Below are 21,658 nucleotides of genomic sequence, written 5' to 3' on the forward strand. Positions count from 1 at the left end.
AAAAGTTTTGACAGAATATTACACTTGAGTGAGCACTGTCCATTTTTGTAAAGCTCGCAGAAATCTGTTTGCGCAGAAATGCTCGTTTTCACGCAGTGTCAAGGAGAAAGGGCGAAATCAAATTTACCCTGCGAAACATTTCTCATACATTTCCCTTGCACTTTTAGTCAATAGAAATTAGACGGATACATTCAAGCATTTTGTAACAATTTTGCCACCCAAATTGAAATTTCAACACTTAGTAAGCACAACTTTACCCTTTTTGTGCCAGCTGGATCTGAGGACATAACTAAATCTGAACAAAAGTTTATATCAGACATCTCTAGCATTTTTTCACTAAGTTTTTATCATTTAAAGTGGGTTTACATTTCATTTTTATTTAATACTTGTTTCTCCACACCTTTTCCAAGCTTTACAATGATTAACAAAATGAAAATCAAGCCTAAGCCATTTCATGTAAATCACAACTCAGTGTAAAGCAAATATCGTCACGATTGCCTCAGTGTGTGGGGGAGTGGGATGGGGTGCAATGCACTCTTCGAAGTGTTTTGGGCAAGGAAAAAAGTTTTAAAAGGTAAAAGATATCTTCAAATCAATTTTAATAGATGAATTCAACTTGTTCTTCATGATTAAGGTCTACTTTTATTCGCATAACTATTTCATAGTTCTGCGCAAATCATTTTCACTAACTTTTCAAAAGTAAGTGGTGTTCACTCAAGCGGAAATATTTTTCGACAGTTATATCGTCATTTGCTTAAATGGATCTGTACCGATGTTACAATGTGGAAAAATCTTCAGGATATTACAAATGTATAATTTTACAGGATTTTTTCTAAGTGTAAACTTTTTTTTGATACGCACTGTATAAGGTGATAGTGCAATCAGCAAATTCATTTCCATCTGAGTTCTGAGTTGGACATGCAAATATGTATTGGAGGTATATGAAAGGAAGAAGAATATCATAACTTAATGCTGTTGTTCTGTGCCGGAGTTTTGTGGCCGAGTATGGATCACGTCCAGCCAATCTGGGGCCTGTTGCAGAAAGAGTCCCGAACACGGGTGCTTTATTGGCTGAAAATCAAGTCGCGCAAGATTTTTTGAGTTGTGTTTGATCGCAACTCTTTCAGCAACGGGCCGGCCCCAAATATCACAAGTGTGTCACATACGTAGGTGACAAAGTCAGCTGCGCATATACTATACATCCTGCATGATCTATAGTAATCAATGAAAGCTGCAGGATCCCAGCCAAAACACCTGCAATCGGAGCTGACTGGTCAAAATCAACTTCTGCGAGAGCTTTCAAGTCATGATAGATCCCGGAGCAGCAGGATCCAGGCCAAAAAGTCTGTCCAAACAGAACTGATGGCCGGTCCAAATCAACTCTTAGGAGATCTTTCACGTGATGACAAATCCTGGAGCTGAAGGATTGATCCAGATCAAAACACCCTCAACAGAACGGACAGGTCCAAATCAACTTCTGCATGATCGAGTCATGATAGATCAATTATAGCTACAGGATCCGGCCAACATGCCTAGAAACGGAACTCTGGCAGGATCTTTCACGTCATGATAGATCACAGAGCTGCAGGATTGATCGAAGTCAAAACACCTGGAGACGGAATTGACAAATCAAAATCAACTCCTGCACATGGCATTAGGTCCGGAAACGGTATGGAAAGCTAATATGATCTTCATTGCAGGCTTCAAAAGGGAGGGGATAAACCAAGGCAGAGTGTGTTGGCTTTCAAGAGGACGACTACTGTTAGCTAGATATAGAGTGGTATCCAAGCACTCATTTGAAAGTTACTTTCTGGCGGGATTTTGGTGTTTGAAATAACTTCTAACTTAGTTGACTCAAGCAATTCTTGGCGGTTATTTTTGTTCATCTCTCGAAGATCAGAGATATTCAACTGGTAAGCACCCATGACCTCTTGGTGAGCTCTTGTAACTGTTCTTTAAACTGTTCTTCTCTTGTTAAATGTTGGTTTGTGGAATTCTTTCCAAGGGCATTTGTAGGTGTTATACAGGGTCTTAAAGGAGATTCATAGGGCAAATACATAGCCACAAATTTCCAGAATGCCAACGGTTTCTAGACTTTTAATTCTCGATGATACAAATTCGATCAATTCTACCTCCATTGTCAATCACTCAGATAAATAAACATGAGGTCTATTATCATTCAATGATAAATGTGTAACTAAATTATATAGTAATAACAGACATTAACAAAGTACCCTTTGCTATGAAAGACACCAAATCATTTAAATCGATGGTCGATCTTTTACATATATGTTTATGTTAATCCATAATAATTATGGTTTCCACATGGAGAAAAATTGGTGTAAAGGTGAGTTTTTTTAACATGCAGCAAGCATTACTATACCAATAACATAAAACCCATAGACATCGTCTTTGTAAATATGAACCATATCATGAGGTAGTTTAATTTGTGCGAGATTTTACGTTTTTAAGCATACTGTATCTATAATCGTACCGTTAGACCTTTAACCATTGGTTGCTACAGAAAACATGTTACTTACATTCATCTGGTATTTCGCATGGGCGTGTACACGGTGTATACACATGGTATAATTGTTCCTGGGCTGTTGTGATTAATGTATTAATGCTTTTATAAAAAAGATATGGTTCATATAAATTATGATCATGAAAAAATACCCTATAAGAATTGGTTACTGTGGAAAAAATGTTATCTAGCAACCGTTGCTATGTCGCTTATTTGGTCTATCTAAGGAACAATTCATCACATGAGGAATTTATGGGCCAGATTTAATTTCTGAGCTATTCTGAGTAAATCATATTGATCATATTCATCTGAACAATGATAAACAATTTGTTGCTAAGGAAAATGGTCCCTTAGCAGCTGTTGCTATGAATAAATGGATTTAAACTGTTGTGATACAAAGGAACATGCTTTAGGTTAAAATTCATGCAACACATCACTCATGAAAATGTTACTTAAGCCAAATAAAGCTCAGTTACTAAGGAAAATATGTTACCTTGCAACCGTTGCTATATTTGGAAAATTCACGTTGGCACCCCCTGCTAAAAGTGTTTAAAATAACTTACTCTACCTCTGTGCCAATTTTCACGCTTTTACCATTTTGTGAACATTTTTTTCACCGATCACCTAGACTATATAAGCCAGTTCACGGTTAGCTCATGATCAACTTTTCTCAAATGACCTTTGTGATTTTTCATTAGGATAAGCACTATCATTTTCAAATGTAGATGTTGCGTAACTAAGCTTTACCGGTAGAGTATTCAAATTCAAAGGACAAAAGGCATTGTATGGACCAGGTGACTAGAATAGTACATCAGGGATAAAGTTTGGAAATCTGTTTTATTGTCTGCCTTTGGCACATTTGACTATTGTTTATAGGCTACTGTCAAATACCAGTGATTTCCGCAGAAGCCGTGTTTCTAACTACAAAAAAAACTCCTAAGCTTCCTTGGATTACCAAATCGCTACTTAAATCTATAAACAAAAAAAATAACCTCTTTTATAAATACAAAACTACTCCAAACAACACAACCAAATCCAAGTATACTAGATATCGTAATATTCTAACAACTTCATTGCGACTAGCTTAAAAGAACTATTACTCCTCACAATTCGATGCTCACAAAGGCGATTTAAAAAAGACGTAGAAAGTTATAAATGATGTCTTGAAAACAAAAGTAGTCTCAAATCCTATCTCGAGAATTCTAGTTAACGAAACCGAAGTACAGGATTCTCTCGCAATTGCTGAGGAATTCAACAACTACTTCGTCAATATCGGTCCAAATTTGGCGTGAAATGTCTCTGAACCTAATTGTAATTTCAAACAGTTTTTAAAAACGCCAAACCCTCAATCGCTGTTTCTAGATCCAATTTTAGAGCATGAAGTTTTAGTTATAGTGAACAATCTGAAAATAAACAAAAGTGCTGGGTTCGATAGTATATCCAACTCTTTGCTTAAAAAAACAATTGCAGAAATGTTATCTCCCCTAACATTTATTTTTAATTTATCATTATCTAATGGAACTGTGCCGAAAAAATGAAAACTGCAAAAGTTATACCAATTTTTAAGAAGGGCAGTAAAGAAGATTTCGGAAATTATCGCCCAATATCACTTTTAACTGCACTCTCCAAGATTTTGGAAAAATTGATTTATTCACGCACAGTGAAGTTTCTTACAAAGTATAAAATCTTATCTGATACCCAAATTGGTTTTCGACAAAAACACTCTACAACTCATGCCCTTCTTCTATTTTTGGACAAAGTTAGCCGTGCAATTGACAAATCATTTCATACCGTTGGAATTTTCCTGGACTTCTCCAAGGTCTTTGATTTATAGGAGCGCCTTGAGCACCTAACAAGGTGGATATGTGCGCAATATAAATATTCTATATTATTATTATTATTATTATACCATCAACCATGATATATTATTGTACAAACTAAGCAATTATGGTATACGAGGAAAGGCCTTGGAGTGGTTCAGGAGTTACCTAACAGACCGCAACCAATTTGTGAGTATTAATGGTCAGGATTCCTACCCCAGACGAATATCCTGTGGCGTTCCACAGGGATCGCTGCTGGGTCCTTTGCTCTTTATTCTTTATATAAACGACTTCCAATATAGTTTTGAAATCATGTCATTCATCCTTTTTGCGGATGATTCCAACATATTCTACTCCCATCACAACCCCCAAACTCTCCTCGATACTGTCAACGAAGGGCTACAAATGGTTCAAAGTTGGATAAATGCCAATAAATTATCTCTAAATGTTAATAAAACTCATTACATGCTCTTCAGTAATTTGCTCTCAACCCTTCCTGGTAATTTATTTATACATGATACTCCTCTAGACCAAGTTGAGTCAACAAAATTCCTTGGCATATATAGAGATTCTAATTTATCGTGGAAGACTCATGTGAACTACTTATGTAAATTATTGTCTCGAACTCGGGAGTTTTAAATAAACTTAAACATGAATTTCCTCACCATATTCTACTATCACTATACTTCACTCTCATATCATCCTACCTCAACTATGGTATCTTAGCCTAGGGCAACGGGGCAAAATTCTTGCTTGATAGGATTTTATTACTCCAGAAACGTGCAATTAGAAATATTAAAGGACAAGTCCATCCAAACAAAAAGTTGATTTGAATAAAAAGAGAAAATCCAACAAACATAACACTGAAAATTTCATCAAAATCGGATGTAAAATAAGAAAGTTATGACATTTTAAAGTTTTGCTTAATTTCACAAAACAGTTATATGCACATCCTGGTGGGTATGCAAATGAGGAGACTGATGACGTCATCCACTCACTATTTCTTTTGTATTTCATTATATGAAATAGGGAATATTCTAATTTTCTCCTCATTGTCAAGTGAAACAGCGATTAATTCCTCCCTGAACATGTGGAATTAGTATTGTTTAATATCATATGATTCAGTCAAGTTGGTTCTTATTGTCAAATCTATAAAAAATGAAATATTGTATAATTCAAACAATAAAAAACAAAAGAAATAATGAGTGAGGGACATCATCAACTTTCTCATTTAAGTTGTGCATATCACATTTTTGTGAAAAATAAGCAAAACTTTAAAGTGTCATAACTTTCTTATTTTACATCCGATTTTGATGAAATTTTCAGCATTTTGCTAGTTTGATTTTTCCCTATTTTTCAAATCAACATTTTTCTGGGGTGGACTTGACCTTTAACAATGTTGGTTACCTATCTCATACATTTCCATTATTTAAAAAAAATAAACTCCTTCGTATTTTTTATCTTTATACCTATAAGTTAGGAATCTTTATGTATCAGTTAAATGCCAATGATATTCCTTCTGTTATTGCCTCCCTTTTTAAAAAAAATAGCAGTGTCCATGGATATCCTACTCGGCAAAGTAATCTTTTTCATCTTCCTCGTGTAAGAACTTCGTTTGCCAAAAGGAATATCACTTTTACAGGTCCAAAATATTGGAATCATGCCCTCCATAATGAACTATTACATTCACCCTCAATATATGTCTTTCGACGAAAGCTGAAACACCATCTTCTCAAGGACTATACTTAGTACGAACACAGTTGTGTATCTTTCTATCACTTATAGCCTCATTCCATTCGCTCTACTGGTTTATACTGAATTATTTTTTATGTTTATTTTCTCATTGCTCCTTTATCATCGTTGCGCGTGGGTTGTCTTAATCTTTGGAAGCTGTCCCTTCCGCTCATTGCTCCCTGATGCCATAGATTTTTTGCCACTCTTAGTAATAATTATTTCCATTCCCCTACAGGCTCTAATTCAAGTTGTTGCTTTTTACACTTATTTCTTCCTACTCATCATTTATGTATTTGTGTATCCCCCGTTTTTCGTTTACTTTTTCGTTTGCCCTTTTATTTATTCCTCTATTTTCTTGTCGTATTGATATTTTTATGGGACTCTCACTGCATATTCTTTGGAGCCTTTAACCAACAAGCTCTGCTTTTACATTTGGCTCCCCATATCCACACCTCTCATTTTCTTTCTTTGTCATTATATTACAACCATTTACAAGAATACATTATAGTACTTTTTTATTGTTATATTAAGTATACATTTCATATTTTACGATATTTATTTATGCTTACCTATGATAATTTGTATTGTATAATATTATTGTTTGTATTGTATATTATTGTTTGTACTGAGTTGTTGATTTTGTTGAAAATGTGAAATGTTGATATGAATAAAACCTTGAACCTTGAACCTTTGTTAAAGTGTCGCGTTAGTGTATTCCGCTCGATCGCAATCTTCTTTTCAACTTCTTTGCTTTTCAACAAACTATCTCGTATTTCCAACGCAGTTGGAAGCTTGCCCTTTTCCCTGTTTCCCTTGCATGGAATATAGAATATTTAGTTAACAAAACAATCAGTTATCTCCTCTAAACCACTGTGAATTTTTTTTTCCAACTTAACTAATTCAGAATTGGGAGATTAAACATATTACTACACTAATTCAACAACATTACAGCTATTTCACATTCGAAAAATATATATGTTTATACATTTCTTCCACTTTACAGCAAAATGAACATTTATCACTGGTTACGCTCTAAAAAACGAAGATCTACGAAGACCCAATTTAGCTATTAAAGAGCGTGTATAGTGACTGCACTTCGGAGTGCTGATATGTCTAGCTCAAATTTGAACGAGAAAAATCAGCACTCCGAAGTGCTCTATAAGAGCTAAATTAGCACGTCGTTTTTTTATAGAGTGTACAAAATGAAATCTGTATAAATGATGGTTCACGTAAATAATGTAATATAACAACTTAAATTGAAATTCTCTTAATTTGTTATCCAATGTGCTAGTTCTAGGACGTAAAAATGCTCGAGGATGTAAAATGCTGGTTGTTCGATGTACGATGGAGTATCTTTTTATTGTCAAAACTCGACTGCTGCATACTCTAGACATAAAGTAGTGGCTTTACGGTGATTTGCTATCAAAAATGCGAGGGACCCTAATAAAAACCAGCAGAAATTGCAACATTCTACCAATAAATAATATCAAACATGACTGTTCTGCGTACTCGTTCTTCTAAGTATGAACAATAAACGATGTGACAATGTACAAATTGTAAAACAAGAAGGTTCGTGAAATTTATAGAGGTAAATGCGCTGTGAACATGGTGAATGCAACGTAATAATATTTAAGTAGACATGGTAGATACTTATTTTTTAATGCTTTTTAGCCTTTATTCAGAAAATATCACATTTTCATGCATGAAAGGGTAATAAATAGAATATACAAAATAAAGTGAAGTACATGTATACAGCAATATTACAAATGAAATATTATACATTATGATAAACATTTTTTTAACAAAGATTATCACAACCCATAATACAAACAGAGAAAACAGTTATTTTCACTTGTATTTACTGTATAATAATGCGGTATTGTACGATGAAAAAATCAAAACATAAAGACTTTTTTTAATTCTGAGCAAATAATACTTTGTTTAATAAAGATGTGAATAGGCTTATCCCATAATAAAAAAATGTTTACATATATCTCTATATTTTGTAAGACAATACAAACAAGAATAAGTCTCTACGTTTATACTTAAAAAGTGTACAACAATCTGAAAAAAAAAGATTTTATATATAAAACACACTAAAACAAAACAACAACAAAACCAAAAAACAGAAAATGTGAAGGGAGAGCAGCCAGACTGAAACCCATCTCCTTTATCTTTTACCCATAATGGCATCATTATATATTTTATAATATTGAATTACTATTATTACAATACTATACTATAAATAATTTTTTACATAAGCTTTGTTGGAAGATAATCGTATATTGATTTTTTTTTTTTATACAGTATATTTAAATTGATGGGTAAGGATCAGTGGGAGAAAGCGTTTGGAGAAAGAAAAAAAAAAAACACTTGAGTGCAATTGACTCAAACCGACAATTGGGAAAATTGTCCCATTTTGTATGGTGTAGAGTCAATTTATCCTTTCTTTTTGCCTTTCATATTCGATCTGTTTTGATACGATCGTTTTAGTAGCCACAATAGCGCCACCTATACATTCCTCAAATCTTTAATTATCATTAATTATTATAACTTTCTTTCTGATCCCTTCTAGAGCAGACAGCAATGCAGATCTTCTATCAGCATGTGCAAGGGCGTATAATAAGAAACGTCTTATTCGTCGTATTTTTCTTGTTATCACTGCTCTCAATTGAAACGTGGTATCTCCATGTCAACTCTATTACCTTCATGAAAACCGGAGGATGCGCAAAACATGACGTCACTAAGTGTTTTAATAGTGAGGTATACAATCTGACTATTCATTCAACTTTATCATTTAATTCATTTTGATTCATTGACACTTTCTATGTGTCTTATGTTCTATATATTTTTCTATATTTACTGTGACCAGCAACCCCAAAACCAACAATTAGTCGCCATGCAGGGAAGGTTCTCTGTAAATAGCTTAAACTGCAATTCGATCTTTATAACGTGAAATCAAGTAGGACATTAGCTTGTCTGAAAAGCAACCCATCTTTTTTTCTAAAGTAAAACTTTGAAGTTATAGAAGAGTTAAATGAAAGATACACATTGTACAGCCATGACAGTGTGCACATCTCTTGCTTTAGTGAACCTCGAACTGCAATACTTTTTTTTCATTATACATTTTTGAAAAGCTACCACTGCATTTCTTCTAAACTGACATTCAACCAAGTACACTGTAAAAACTGTGATGTTGATAAAACTGACACCAGTTGGTGTTAATACAGGACCACACCCCGATGTGTTAAAATTACACCCTAGAGATTGAATATAACACCAAAGAATGTAAATATAACAACCAAAGGTGTTGTACTAACACCTAATGGTGTTAAAATTATGCAAAGCCTTTCATACGAATTGATAAAGAGCGAAATGATATTCCATTGATTTACAATGCTATGTATGTTTAAATTGTCACTTCCCACTCTATATTTTGGTGTTAATTGTTTCTGATGTTAGATATTTTGTATTTTGTATTGTTGATGTTGTTTGTTGTTGTTGTTGTTGTTCATAGTTATCTTGACATGTATTTCGAACTGCAGGGCGCCTTTGTATAGCAGTTTTAAGAACTGAACAGGCCTACCCTGCAGTATAAAATAAATAAAACAAAATAAATAAATAAATAAATAAACTAACACTGTCAATTTAGCACCGATGTAAAATAACAGGTGTGGTCCTCTATGTACACCGGCTAACACCACAGATTTTGCTGTGTACTTGCATGGGTTATTGTTGATTGATTTTGACTAGTTATCATTTTGAAGCCTATATGAAGGAGGCGCTTAATTCGTCTTTAACAGGTGTATGCTCTGTTTAAGTCATGTGTTACTATTATATTTATAGAAGTCCCGCCCAAAATCAATATGCTGCCATCTTCTGGGTAGAGATTTGACTCTACATCACAAATTTATTCACATGCAAATGAGAGAATCGATGATGTCCCTCACTCACTATTTCTTTTGTTTTTTATTGTTTGAAATATAGAATATTTCATTTTTTATAGATTTGACAATAAAGGCCAACTTGACTGAAACATAAAATGTTAAACAATGGTAATTCCACATGTTCAGGGCGAAATAAAACTCTGTTTCACAGGACAATGAGGAGAAATTAGAACATTTCACATTTCATATAATAAAATACAAAAGAAATAGTATGTGATGTCATCAGTTCCCTCATTTGTATACCGACCAGGGTGTGAATGTAACTATTTTGTGAAATTAAACGAAACTTAAAATTTTCATAACTTTCTTATTTTCCATCCGATTTTGATGAGATTTTCAGTGTTTTGCTTGTTGGATTTTTCTCTTTTTATTCGCATCCACTTTTTTGGGTTGGACTTGTACTTTAAGAATATTGCAAAATCATGCTGCTTTAACGGGAAATTCGACCCAACATCAATTGACAATAACTAAGACCTGCCATCAAGTGGATAAACATTTAAATCTATAGTATGTTCTGGTTGTGTAAGGGAAGTATTGTCAAGTTCTAATTATACTAGTAGTTGCTTCGGAAAGGAAGTTCAGTTCACCAACAAAGAAAAAAAAATCATGATATAGGAAGTATAAATTGAATTTTAATTGAATTTTTGAATTGCATTTTAATTTAACAACATATCACAAGGTTACTCATAATTCATTCATTAATTCATTTTCATTGTCCTGACAAAACACTATTCACCCGTCGTGCTCGTTTGTTCAGTCAAATATAATGATTACTAGAAATTATTATTTCTCACTATTTTGTTTCATCTGTCCCGGTTAAGATAAATATTTTGAAGAGGGGCTTCAGTCCCTACAAAACGCTTTGCCCTCCTTCTGTTGTTGTTGTTCTTCTTCTCATGTTTTTTTTTTCTTCTTCTTCTTCTTCTTCTTAATCTTCTTCTTCTTCTGCTGCTGCTGCTTCTTCTTCTTCTCCTTCTTCTTCCTCCTCCTCTTCTTCTTCTTCATTATTAGTATTATCATTATTATTTTTATTATATCATTAGTATTACTATTATTATTATTATTATCATCATCATAATCATCATTGTTATTATTATCAATAATATTATCATCATTAAAATCATTTTACCTGCAGTTATTTCGCAGTTCCTTGGAAGACGTGTACAGAATAGAGGATCACATGTCAAACGGTACAACTCGTGAAAAAGAAGGGATCAGCGTATTTGTCATCTCGTTTCCGGATGCCACACTTGTTGATGGATTGAGGATAGTTCATCACTATACCCAGGTATAATGTCACGCCAAGAGCATCATAACCTTCCCATTTTTGTCTTTTACCTATTTTGTCCAGTTTTTTTTTCTTCTTAATTTCCATCATCGTCACCATCATCACCCCCAGCATCATCAACACCACCTTTATCCCCCATTATCATCATCACCATCATCTTCTCCAACTTGTTACAATCACCTACCACCAGCATGCAGTCCTCCATGAGCACTTGATTTGGATAAAATATTATAAATTAGGTTTCAATAATGATGGACTTCTTCTTCTTCTCCTTCTCCGTCTTCTTCTTCTTTTTCCTCTTCTTCTAATAATGATAATAATAATAATAATAATAATATTAATAATATGCCACGAAAAATATGACTATCACCGTCACCATAACCATTATGAATAGTTACTTCATTCATTCATTCATTCATTCAATTATTTTTATTAGAATTGCAGGCAAAACATCATTATAAAACGCCTTCTTGTACATAATTATATTCTTCATAAAATACTGATTTTTGTATGAATTTATGTTTACGAAAAATGTGGAAATTTGTGAAATGGAAGAAAAATATATGTTTATTTGAATTTCAAATGATTGTTAGAACACTAACAGGGATAGCGAACATTTGACGTTTTCCTGTCATAAAATGTCATGCTACTCTGGTCAAAGGCTTACAAAAATACGTAAGACAGTGCGTCCCACAAAAAAACGAAACCGAGATTTATCGATGATTTATCATAACTTATAATACAATAGACAAATAACCTATAATTGTAAAGCTTAGAATCTCCTCTTTCATCTGAAATTACTTAGATTATTTCTCATTCACGCATGAGTAAGCAAAAACAATTTGAAGAAGTGATACCAAAAAGTCATTTGGCGGGCTGTATCTGGGTTTCAAAGCGAAAACCACATTTCTAAAAAGTTCAATATCTGCTCTTTAATTTGATACCTTAATAAAAGAAAATGGTCAAGAAATAACAAAGTTCTAGTTATTTAAAATAAGGCTTGAATTTCAATAATTTCATAGAATTAAGAGGTTTTACTGCATGCTAGCGTTCAAACTCACTCGACACTCCGTTTTGTTGACGATCAGCCATGCATTAAGTCTTTTGTTAACCATGCGATAGCTTCTGTGGGAAACCGGTGAAAAGACGTTTATTTAATGAAATTATGGAAATACAAGCGTTGTTTCGAGGGAACATAACTTTTTTACTTCTTGACCATTTTTTGTGATTAAGGTATCAAATAAAAGAGCAAAAATTGAACTCTTTAGGCATGTGATTTTCTTTTTGAAATTCAAATACCCCCCGCCAAATGAGTTTTTGGTATCCTTTCTCCAAATTGTTTTTGCTCACTCATGCGTGAATGAGGAATAATCTAAGTAATATCAGTTGAAAGAAGAGATTCTAAGCTTTCCATTGGTAGGTAATTTGTTTATTTTATTTGTGATTAAGTTATGATAAATCATCGCTTAATCTCGGTTTCGTTTTTTCTGGGACGCACTGTAAGTACAAGTTCAATAATAAAAAAAAAAAGAAATCAGCATTTGAAAATAAAAGATTTTTAAAGATTTTTTCAAGTATGATTGATCATTGTCTTTAAGTCAGAACCGAAACCAGTTGAGTGACAGATGTTTTCAAATCGAGTTTATTCTGCCTTTTCTTTCTTCTTTTATCCTTTATCATCATTTTCATTTTGTCCAGAACATCACAGTATACAAACCACGAGAGTATTTGAAAGATGAAAGCCCTTGTTTTGTAGATCGCTTTCACTTTCCTGCTGGAAAGTCGTCTCTTCAAGACTTAGATAAATTGAAATCTCATCTGGTAAGTGTCCTCACGTTCATACAATTTACTTGAAACTAGCAGTCCTTTTATGAATTTCTAATTAGAGTTCAAACTTCATCTTGCTGTTAACCATTTAGAAATTCAGCCATGACAAAATATAAATAGTTAATTAAATCTAACAGTTTATTTCATGTGAGCATATTATGACCCAGTTTTAACGTATTAAGGTAATTTGCACACACGATTCAAATTACCATTCAAATCGAAATACAAATTCGTTTTTATTAATTGCATTAAAACTGTCAAAATATATAATCGCAAGCAGTCCAAAGCAAACATTATAAGTAAATATTCAAATACAATACACAAATTCATATAAATAAAAACAAATATGAAGTATCATAAATACATAAAATGAACGGGAAATGGGATAAATGACTCGGAGACCAAAATAAAATAATGAATGAGGGCTGGGGTGTTACAGCCATAATTTAAGAACTACCATTAAAATGCAACAACATCCCACCCACAAATGCAACAACAATCCCCCCACAAATGCAACAACACCCCACCCACAAATGTAACAACACCCCACCCACAAATGCAACAACACTCCACCCACAAATGCAACAACACTCCACCCACAAATGCAACAACGCCCATAAATGCAACAGCACCCCACCCACAAATGCAACAACAATCCACCCACAAATGCAACAACGCCCACAAATGCAACAACACCCCCACCTACAAATGCAATAACACCCCACCCACAAATGCAACAACGCCCACAAATGCAACAACACCCCACCCACAAATGCAACACTCCACCCACAAATGCAACAACGCCCACAAATGCAACAACACCCCACCCACAAATGCAACACTCCACCCACAAATGCAACAACGCCTACAAATGCAACAACACCCCACCCACAAATGCAACAGCACCCCACCCACAAATGCAACAACACTCCAACCACAAATGCAACAACGCCCAAAATTGCAACAACACCCCCACCTACAAATGCAATAACACCCCACCCACAAATGCAACAACACCCCACCCACAAATGCAACAACGCCCGTAAATGCAACAGCGCACTCCCACCCACAAATCCAACTCCTGCACAAATGCAACGTCTATTGATAACCCACAATGACCCCACCCACAAATGTAATAGATTTGAAGGGACATTCCAACGAACCTGGTCACCAAACCCTGTTATTATGAGGTGTGAACGTAAATATTGATGTCAATGACTCCATGGTCCCGTTGTAATAATACATGCACAATTTCAAGATCTAGTTTACTATCAGCCATTCAAATTGGTGGATTCTTATATATTTTAAATGTTATGCAAATTTGTTAATATAACTAGTTTTATGAATGCAAAACATGTGCAATGATATAAACTTCGACAACAATGTTAATCCAATACAATTGCTATTTTATACCGTTAGGTGGCGCTCAATACAACATTTAACAGCTTTCAGCTGCAATACGGTTCAACTGCACGAAGAGAGGTGACGAATCTTAGTGACGTTGTTGGAACTTATGCCATCAATTTATGCAGTGAAGTCCCTTCCTATTGGCTAACATGATTGGTAACGTGATGGTCCGTCCAATTGCAATTTTCAATAGTGCAATAACCTTCATGACCTTACCACCTTTTTACGTCAAAGACATGAACTATTACGTGACCGTCATTCAGATGACGATTGGGTGAAAACATATATGAATATTTTTGTTATAGTGTCATACTTCTTTTATTATTGATTATGATATGTGTGCCATTTTTTTATTTCATGGGTATGATAAAATCTTGTTCATCTCATTGACTTTATTAATTTATTCATCCGTACTGTAATTTCCTGATTTGTATTTCGTTAAAAATGAAATGCATAGAAGAGCTTATCTATGGCTTAGTATTGGACCTAACTTAGGGCCTTTTCACACGTGAATCTTGAATCATCATTGTATTGATGATTGCAATTCGTCTTTAGAATCATCAGACCTTTCACACGTCACTCGAACACTGTGATTTGAATTCGAATTCCGGAGCGAAGACGGTATGTGCCCTTGGTGACTTGTCAATCAAACCACTGCATCGATACGATTTTTTATTTTTTATTTATTTATTACGTCTTATTTTACCAGGGTGACTCTGTCAGTGGTTCAAACACTGTTATACTTAGAGGCCCTGGAATACAATAACAAAAAATACATTAGAAAACAATTACAAAACATGCACATAAAACTTATTGTCATCTACATATAGTTCAGTGGAGTTGAATCAGCAACCACATGGTGTCAGGCACGTGAAATTGTTTATTGGTATACTAAAATTGGTTAGAAATATAGATATGTAAGATATTATTTACTGTATTAGGTGAGTTAGTCATTTACTAAAGGAATTTCATGAGGGGTGTTACCTAGTTTTGGGTCACTTTCCAGATTCTTGCAGTAAATGTGTGTTTAGAAGGTGCCTGCCTTACATCATGGACCTATGAAGAGATGGACATTCATCGCTTAGATAATGAATTCACTAACAGGTGACGGTAATTGTCATCTGAATAACATTCTCTTCATACTAGTCTTCTTTGGTCCTATGATCGTCACCGTGAGAAGGGACTGAATTAGTTCGTTATTGGACATTTATATTTCACAAATTATATGCGCAGTTGATAGAAAATCAATGAAATAATGGATAATCGATGTGCAGTTTTTGTTTACCTTTGTTAATCTTAGTTCCATGTGTTTTATTTGGGGAAATGTCTGCATATTTTAATATAGAGGCAATATTGTGATTGATTGTTTACCATTTAAAATTAAATTTTCCCAAGTTTCTCCATAATATTCCAGATATACGTGGCACATAACATGTGTAGATCGTGTATCTTTCAATGTTATTGAGGTCCTTATGTGTGAGCGGTAGTTAGCGGATCGAATAATATCATATTTTATATCATAAAAATCGTCTGCTTCTCAAGTTTGCTGATCCATATATGAAGCAAATTGACTGAAAGGCACATACTGAAACAGGGGATCAGCCAACAAAAGTCAAGACCGGGAAACTGTTCCGTCTTTGAGTGATCAGATACCCTTGGTAGTCATGGTAATTGCTATTGTTACAACACCTGTATGTTCTCATTAAGATGCGCATAACCAGGTGACGGTGACTATCATTGGGTCAAAGAAATGCTCGCGTTAATCGTCCATCTTTTCATAGGTCCATGCTTACATCATGCGGTAAACGATTCCACTCCACTGCACCACCATGGGAAAAGCTTGTTTGCCAGAATTTGCCCTTGCTTTTGGTATCAAAAGTCCATCAATTATTGCAGCTCTGGTTCTGTAACCATGAATAGAATTCGCTTTGTCAAATAAATTGGTCAGGTATTTTGGTGCCTGTCCATTTATAGCTTTGTATACCAGCTTACATTTTTGCATTTTCCACCGATTTTCAATTGATGTCCAGTTCAACTGACTCAAAACATAATCTGTGGAAGTACGTGTACCAACTCCAAGGACAATTCGTGCCATTCTTTTATGTTGTCTCACAAGCGACTCTTTGGTCGCAATTGCACAATAAGCCAGTTCGTAGTTTCTTTCTGCGCATGATCAAAAGATTCTACGCATGATCAGAGGAAGGTCATTTGTACTAAAGTGACATGGTGGTTTAAAATCTAATGAGATAAGCACCAACTTTGATGTCTTGATTATTCATATATTCTTTTGAATTGTGGTTTTCATTTACATCCACAAAAAACAACAACGCGTCCACGAACGACTGGTTTTCACAGTTTGCCAAGTACATTGTGCAACATGCTATGATATGCATTCAAAGTATGAATGCAACAAATACCTTCATAAAGTGTTCATTGGTGTGCTATTCTAGTCACCTGGTCTATTCAATTTCTTCAACCTGCTATGTAAGGCAAGCTTACGTAATATTTTGCTTTGAAATCTGCCTATCATAATGAAAGAAATGAAAGGTCATTTGACCAAAAATTGTCCATGAGTAACTACGAACTGGTCTATTTGACCAAGCAGTGCTGGAGTAGTCGAACAATGGCAAAACCAGAGCATTTGCTAGCATCTTGATACTATCTAGTGGTAAAAATTGTTTCAATCTTCTCAATATAGAGCTAATCTAGGTCCAATTTTTTTACTAACATGTTCTAAGTGATCCTTCCAATTTAGGGCAGGATCTAAGATTACACCTAAGTATTTGTAGCTGTCTGCTTGCAGTACTACATGATTGTCCAAATGTAATGAAAGGGGTCTGTTCGTACTTGCTAATTTCTGGGGTGTTCCAAAAATCATAAATTGTGTCTTAGTGTGGTTTAACCTTAGTCCATTATCATTAACCCAGTTACTGATGTGTTTCAAATCTTCATTAAGTACAGTTTCGAGATCTTCAATTTTCTTTGCACTGTAAAAGATAATAGTATCGTCAGCGTACATCATCACACTACTTTTTGAGGTAACCTTAGGAAGGTCGTTCACCATAATCGAGAATAGGAGGGGTCCGAGTATTGATCCCTGCGGTACCCCAGTTACTATAGTACCCCATGTGGACTCGGCATCCCTTTACAATTGTTCTCTGTTTGCGATTGGCTAGGTAGTTAGTAAACCAGGTAAGTTCAGTGCCTCGTATTCCGTATTTAGATAATTTTTGCATCAGAAGTTCATAGTCTACGGAATCGAAGGCCTTGCGAAAGTCTAAAAAAAACATCCCTGTCAGCAGACCCTGATCCATTTGTTTGTATACGAAATCACTTAGGTAAGCCAGAACAGTTTCCGTACTATGATCTTCCCGAAATCCTGATTGTTGAGGTGCAAACATAGAATGGGCATTAAAGTAGTCTGTCAATTGACTATTTATTGATCGTTCAAATATCTTCATTACTATAGGGATGACCGAAATGGGTCTAAAGTTATTTGTACTATTGGTGTCACCCCCTTTATGAATAGGAGTGACATTTGCCTTCTTCCATTCATCTGGTATTTGTCCGGTTTGAAGGGATAAATTGAATAAGTGAGTTAGTTGAGTTGAAATAATAGGTGCTGCTGTTTTTAATAGTTTAGGGGGTAATCCGTCAGGTCCAGAGGACTTTGAGGTTTGTATTTTGTTCAATTCAGCAAGCACAAATGCTTCAGTGATTTCCTCAAAGTGAAACTCAGTATCATTTGTCTCAAGTCTAACATTCCTACATGAGGGTTTCGGACCAGATCCAGAAGAAAGGAAGAAGCTATTAAATGCCTTGGTTATTTTATTTGTATCTAATTCCATTGTACCATTGATACATAATCCAATTGCTTGTTTTTTCGATTTCTTATTAGGAGTGCATGACAATTTTATTATCTACGAAAATGCTTGAAAGGACAAGTAAGCTCCGCCACCAAAAGATGTTTTGGAGGTCAAGCCTTTCACACGTAAAATTCGTACCGTAATTTGAGTGAAACTTAACTGGAATTCACCTCCAGAGTAGAATTTGAATTCGTGATTGTGATTAGCGTTCGTGATTCTAGGTTGGTTTCACACGTGCTAAAATTCGTCATTGGCCTTCTTTTTCACTGAAATCATCATTCAAATTACGAATATTTTTTACCGTGTGAAAGGGTGGTTTATAGTATGAAAATGTCAGCTTGTAGATTTTGACCATACGTGCCTTGTGTCCTTGTTTCACTTGGGTTGGGAGGGGGGGGGGGGGTTGATACCGCAGTATTATTGAAATAAGATTAATGGATATAGACATCCATTGCAAGTGACAGCTGGAATGGTTTGATTGAATGTTGGATTTAATACTTTAAATCAATGGTACTATCAAAATGTTATTGAGACAAAACACTGCAAATCGGTTCAAAACAGATTGATGATAACAAATATTGACCACCGATGGGGACGGACGTATTTTAAGAGCACTCTTGGCCAATGTCGCCGCAACAAATACACTAGTTATTTTCTTCATAGTAACTGATTATGGAACTCATATCAGAATAACCGTGTCTTCAATACCAGCCTACGGATTATTAACTTATTATCACACTATAAAAGCTGATCAAACTACGAATTATTAGAGAATTTTCTCCCAACATTTTCTTCGATTGCTACGTAGCCTTACACCTTATCATGCACAATACTACTCGTTCGAAGACAGTGAAGGACAAGGCGCCGCCGAACCCTCTGACACCAGCGACAGAAGCGGGAAACGACGCACCTCATTTAACCCTAGCAGACCTCTACCGGAAAATAACAGAAACTACATCTAAGCTAGGGGACAAAATTGATAAGCTTTCCAATTAGGTTAGCCAAATAAATAAGAGGTTTGATGAACTCGAGGATAGCGTAGTTTTCCATACTGGGAAAATCAACGAAATTGAAAAGGAAATAATTCCTGAAGTCAAGTCGTCTCTTCAAGAGGAAATACATAAGTTGCAGGATAAAATTACAATGATGGAAATCCACAACAGGAAGTCAAATTTGCTTTTCTACGGAGCTATGGAAACGCGGGGAGAGGATATCTACACCCGGGGGGGGGGGGCACTCGACCAAAAAAGTGGTAGGGTGTGCCGCGGGCGAGGCAAAAAACGGGGGCCTTATTGTTATTGTAGGGGCTTATTGGAAAAAGGAGGGTCCTCGGAACGGGCTTCGGAACTACAAATGTTTGTGAAAACGGGGGTCCTCGGAACGGATCTCCGTATCTCTGTGAGTGCGTATGCATCCCTATGGAACGGGCAATCGTGCATGACGCAGCTAGCGCGGCCTCCGCCTGGTGCGCTCGCGCTTAGGCGATGGTCGAAAAGCGCTCTACGGCCGCTTTTCACCAAAATTGTAGCAGATCAATGCGACCGGAACGGCGTAACGAAAAATATGCGAAGCTTTGGAGCGGATTTCTTTCTTCTTTTTTCTCGATAAGAAGGAAATGCTATGCCTTGGAGCGGCTTTCTTTGTTCTTTTTCTCAATAAGACAAAAATGCTATGCCTTGGAACTGAAATTTGAGTGTAAAAATGGGGGTCCCCTCCGCGGCACATACCCACAATGCATTATATACTGAGTGCCCCCCCCCCCCCGGATCTACACTGTCTTGAAGGAGATTTTCATGCATCTTGGTCAGTGGCGTAACAGGCGGGGGGGCAGGGGGGCAAGCTGCCCCCCCTGGCGGAGCTCACCGGGAAAATTAAAAAAAAACGGGAAAAAGAAAAAAAAGGGGGGAAGAAAGGGAAAGGGAAAGGAAAGAAAAAAGGGGAAAGGGAAAGGAAAAGGGAAAAGAAAACTAAGAAAAAACATAAAAAAGGGAAAACGGAAAGATAACGGGAAAAGGAAGGAAAAAGACAAAGAAGTGACAAAGAACAATTCGCCCCGATATACAAATACATTAGCATGATTAGTAAGACAGGGAAATAAATTAAAGATGACAAAAAGGCAAACAAAAGCGGGAAATAAAGGCAGAATGGAATTAGCCAAAATCTAAATTGGAAAATAAAGAATAGGGACAAGATAACGTACACTACCGGGCTGCCGAGGATTGAGATAACGAGCGGGAAGAAAAATGGATGGTATATAGCATAATGTCGTATGAAAGTCTATCATAAACTTGCTAAATCTCCAAAGGCTCTGTCCAAGAGTCAAGACCCCGTGCAGTGGGGGCTCTTCATCTGTAACCTCCAATGGGTTCTATAACGGGCCCCTATATGGACCTTTCCTGCATTAAGCTTTACGTTGAAGCACTGGCGTACCGGGGGGTGGTTCCACAGCCAAGGGGAAATAAAAGAAAATAAAGGAGGCAGCGAAATGAGATGAATGAAAAAAAATATATGACATGATATTTGCTATAATGATGTAAAAATCTATCACATAATTAGAATTTCATTTTAACAGGCCATTTTTTTCTGGCTCGCTTCGCTCGCTGGCGACTTTTTACAAATTTTCCCACATTTGCTATGGTGTGCCCCTCACAATATTTGGATGATTACGATACACAACTGCATTGAATTTATGTGTTGTGTTAAAGCTATATAAATATACACGCAATTTGATTAAAATAAGTGGCCATCTGTAAGGTTTAAAATGGCTTTGATATCAAGAGGTTCCGGGGCTCTGCCCTGGACCCTACCCATAAAGCACTGTTATATGGATGAGTTTGGACCATGGCCCCCAAAAGTTCTACAACCAAACAAACAAAATGAGGAAAGAAAGGAAAGTGTATTATATTTTTCTGAATATCACGTTAAAATCTATCTTCATGTTAGATTCTCATGAAAAGGTGATTTTTTATCTCGCTCGCTTCGCTCGCTCGGGACCTATATCAAGCTACTTCTTGCCAAAAGCGCCATACTCGGCCCCCTCAAGCATATAGAGCTTCGCCCTGATGCTCACAATCATAAGTTCATAACAAAAATCCTGTTCACCGTGGCGTACAAAAAAAGAGAGAAAAAAGGAAAGAGGAGGGTGAATATATGATATCATCTTTTTAACATTATGTCAAAATCTATCACAAAATTGGATTTTTTGCAATAAAGATGTCAAAAATTTTTTGCTCGCTCGCTTCGCT

At 35.6% G+C, this 21,658-nt stretch overlaps 1 protein-coding gene across 1 annotated transcript; it reads left to right on the top strand.

Moving 5' to 3' along the window:
* Window positions 1-8,651: 8,651 nt before the first annotated feature.
* On the top strand, window positions 8,652-16,532 carry LOC129269968 (uncharacterized). The gene is made up of 4 exons (XM_054907407.2): window positions 8,652-8,841; window positions 11,161-11,313; window positions 13,012-13,134; window positions 14,560-16,532. Exons 1-4 carry the CDS (start codon window positions 8,665-8,667, stop codon window positions 14,698-14,700), a joined length of 594 nt encoding a protein of 197 aa, XP_054763382.2. The 5' UTR covers window positions 8,652-8,664; the 3' UTR covers window positions 14,701-16,532.
* The last annotated feature ends 5,126 nt before the right edge of the window (window positions 16,533-21,658 follow it).

This window comes from Lytechinus pictus, chromosome 10, assembly GCF_037042905.1.
Source record: "Lytechinus pictus isolate F3 Inbred chromosome 10, Lp3.0, whole genome shotgun sequence".
Taxonomy (NCBI): domain Eukaryota; kingdom Metazoa; phylum Echinodermata; class Echinoidea; order Temnopleuroida; family Toxopneustidae; genus Lytechinus; species Lytechinus pictus.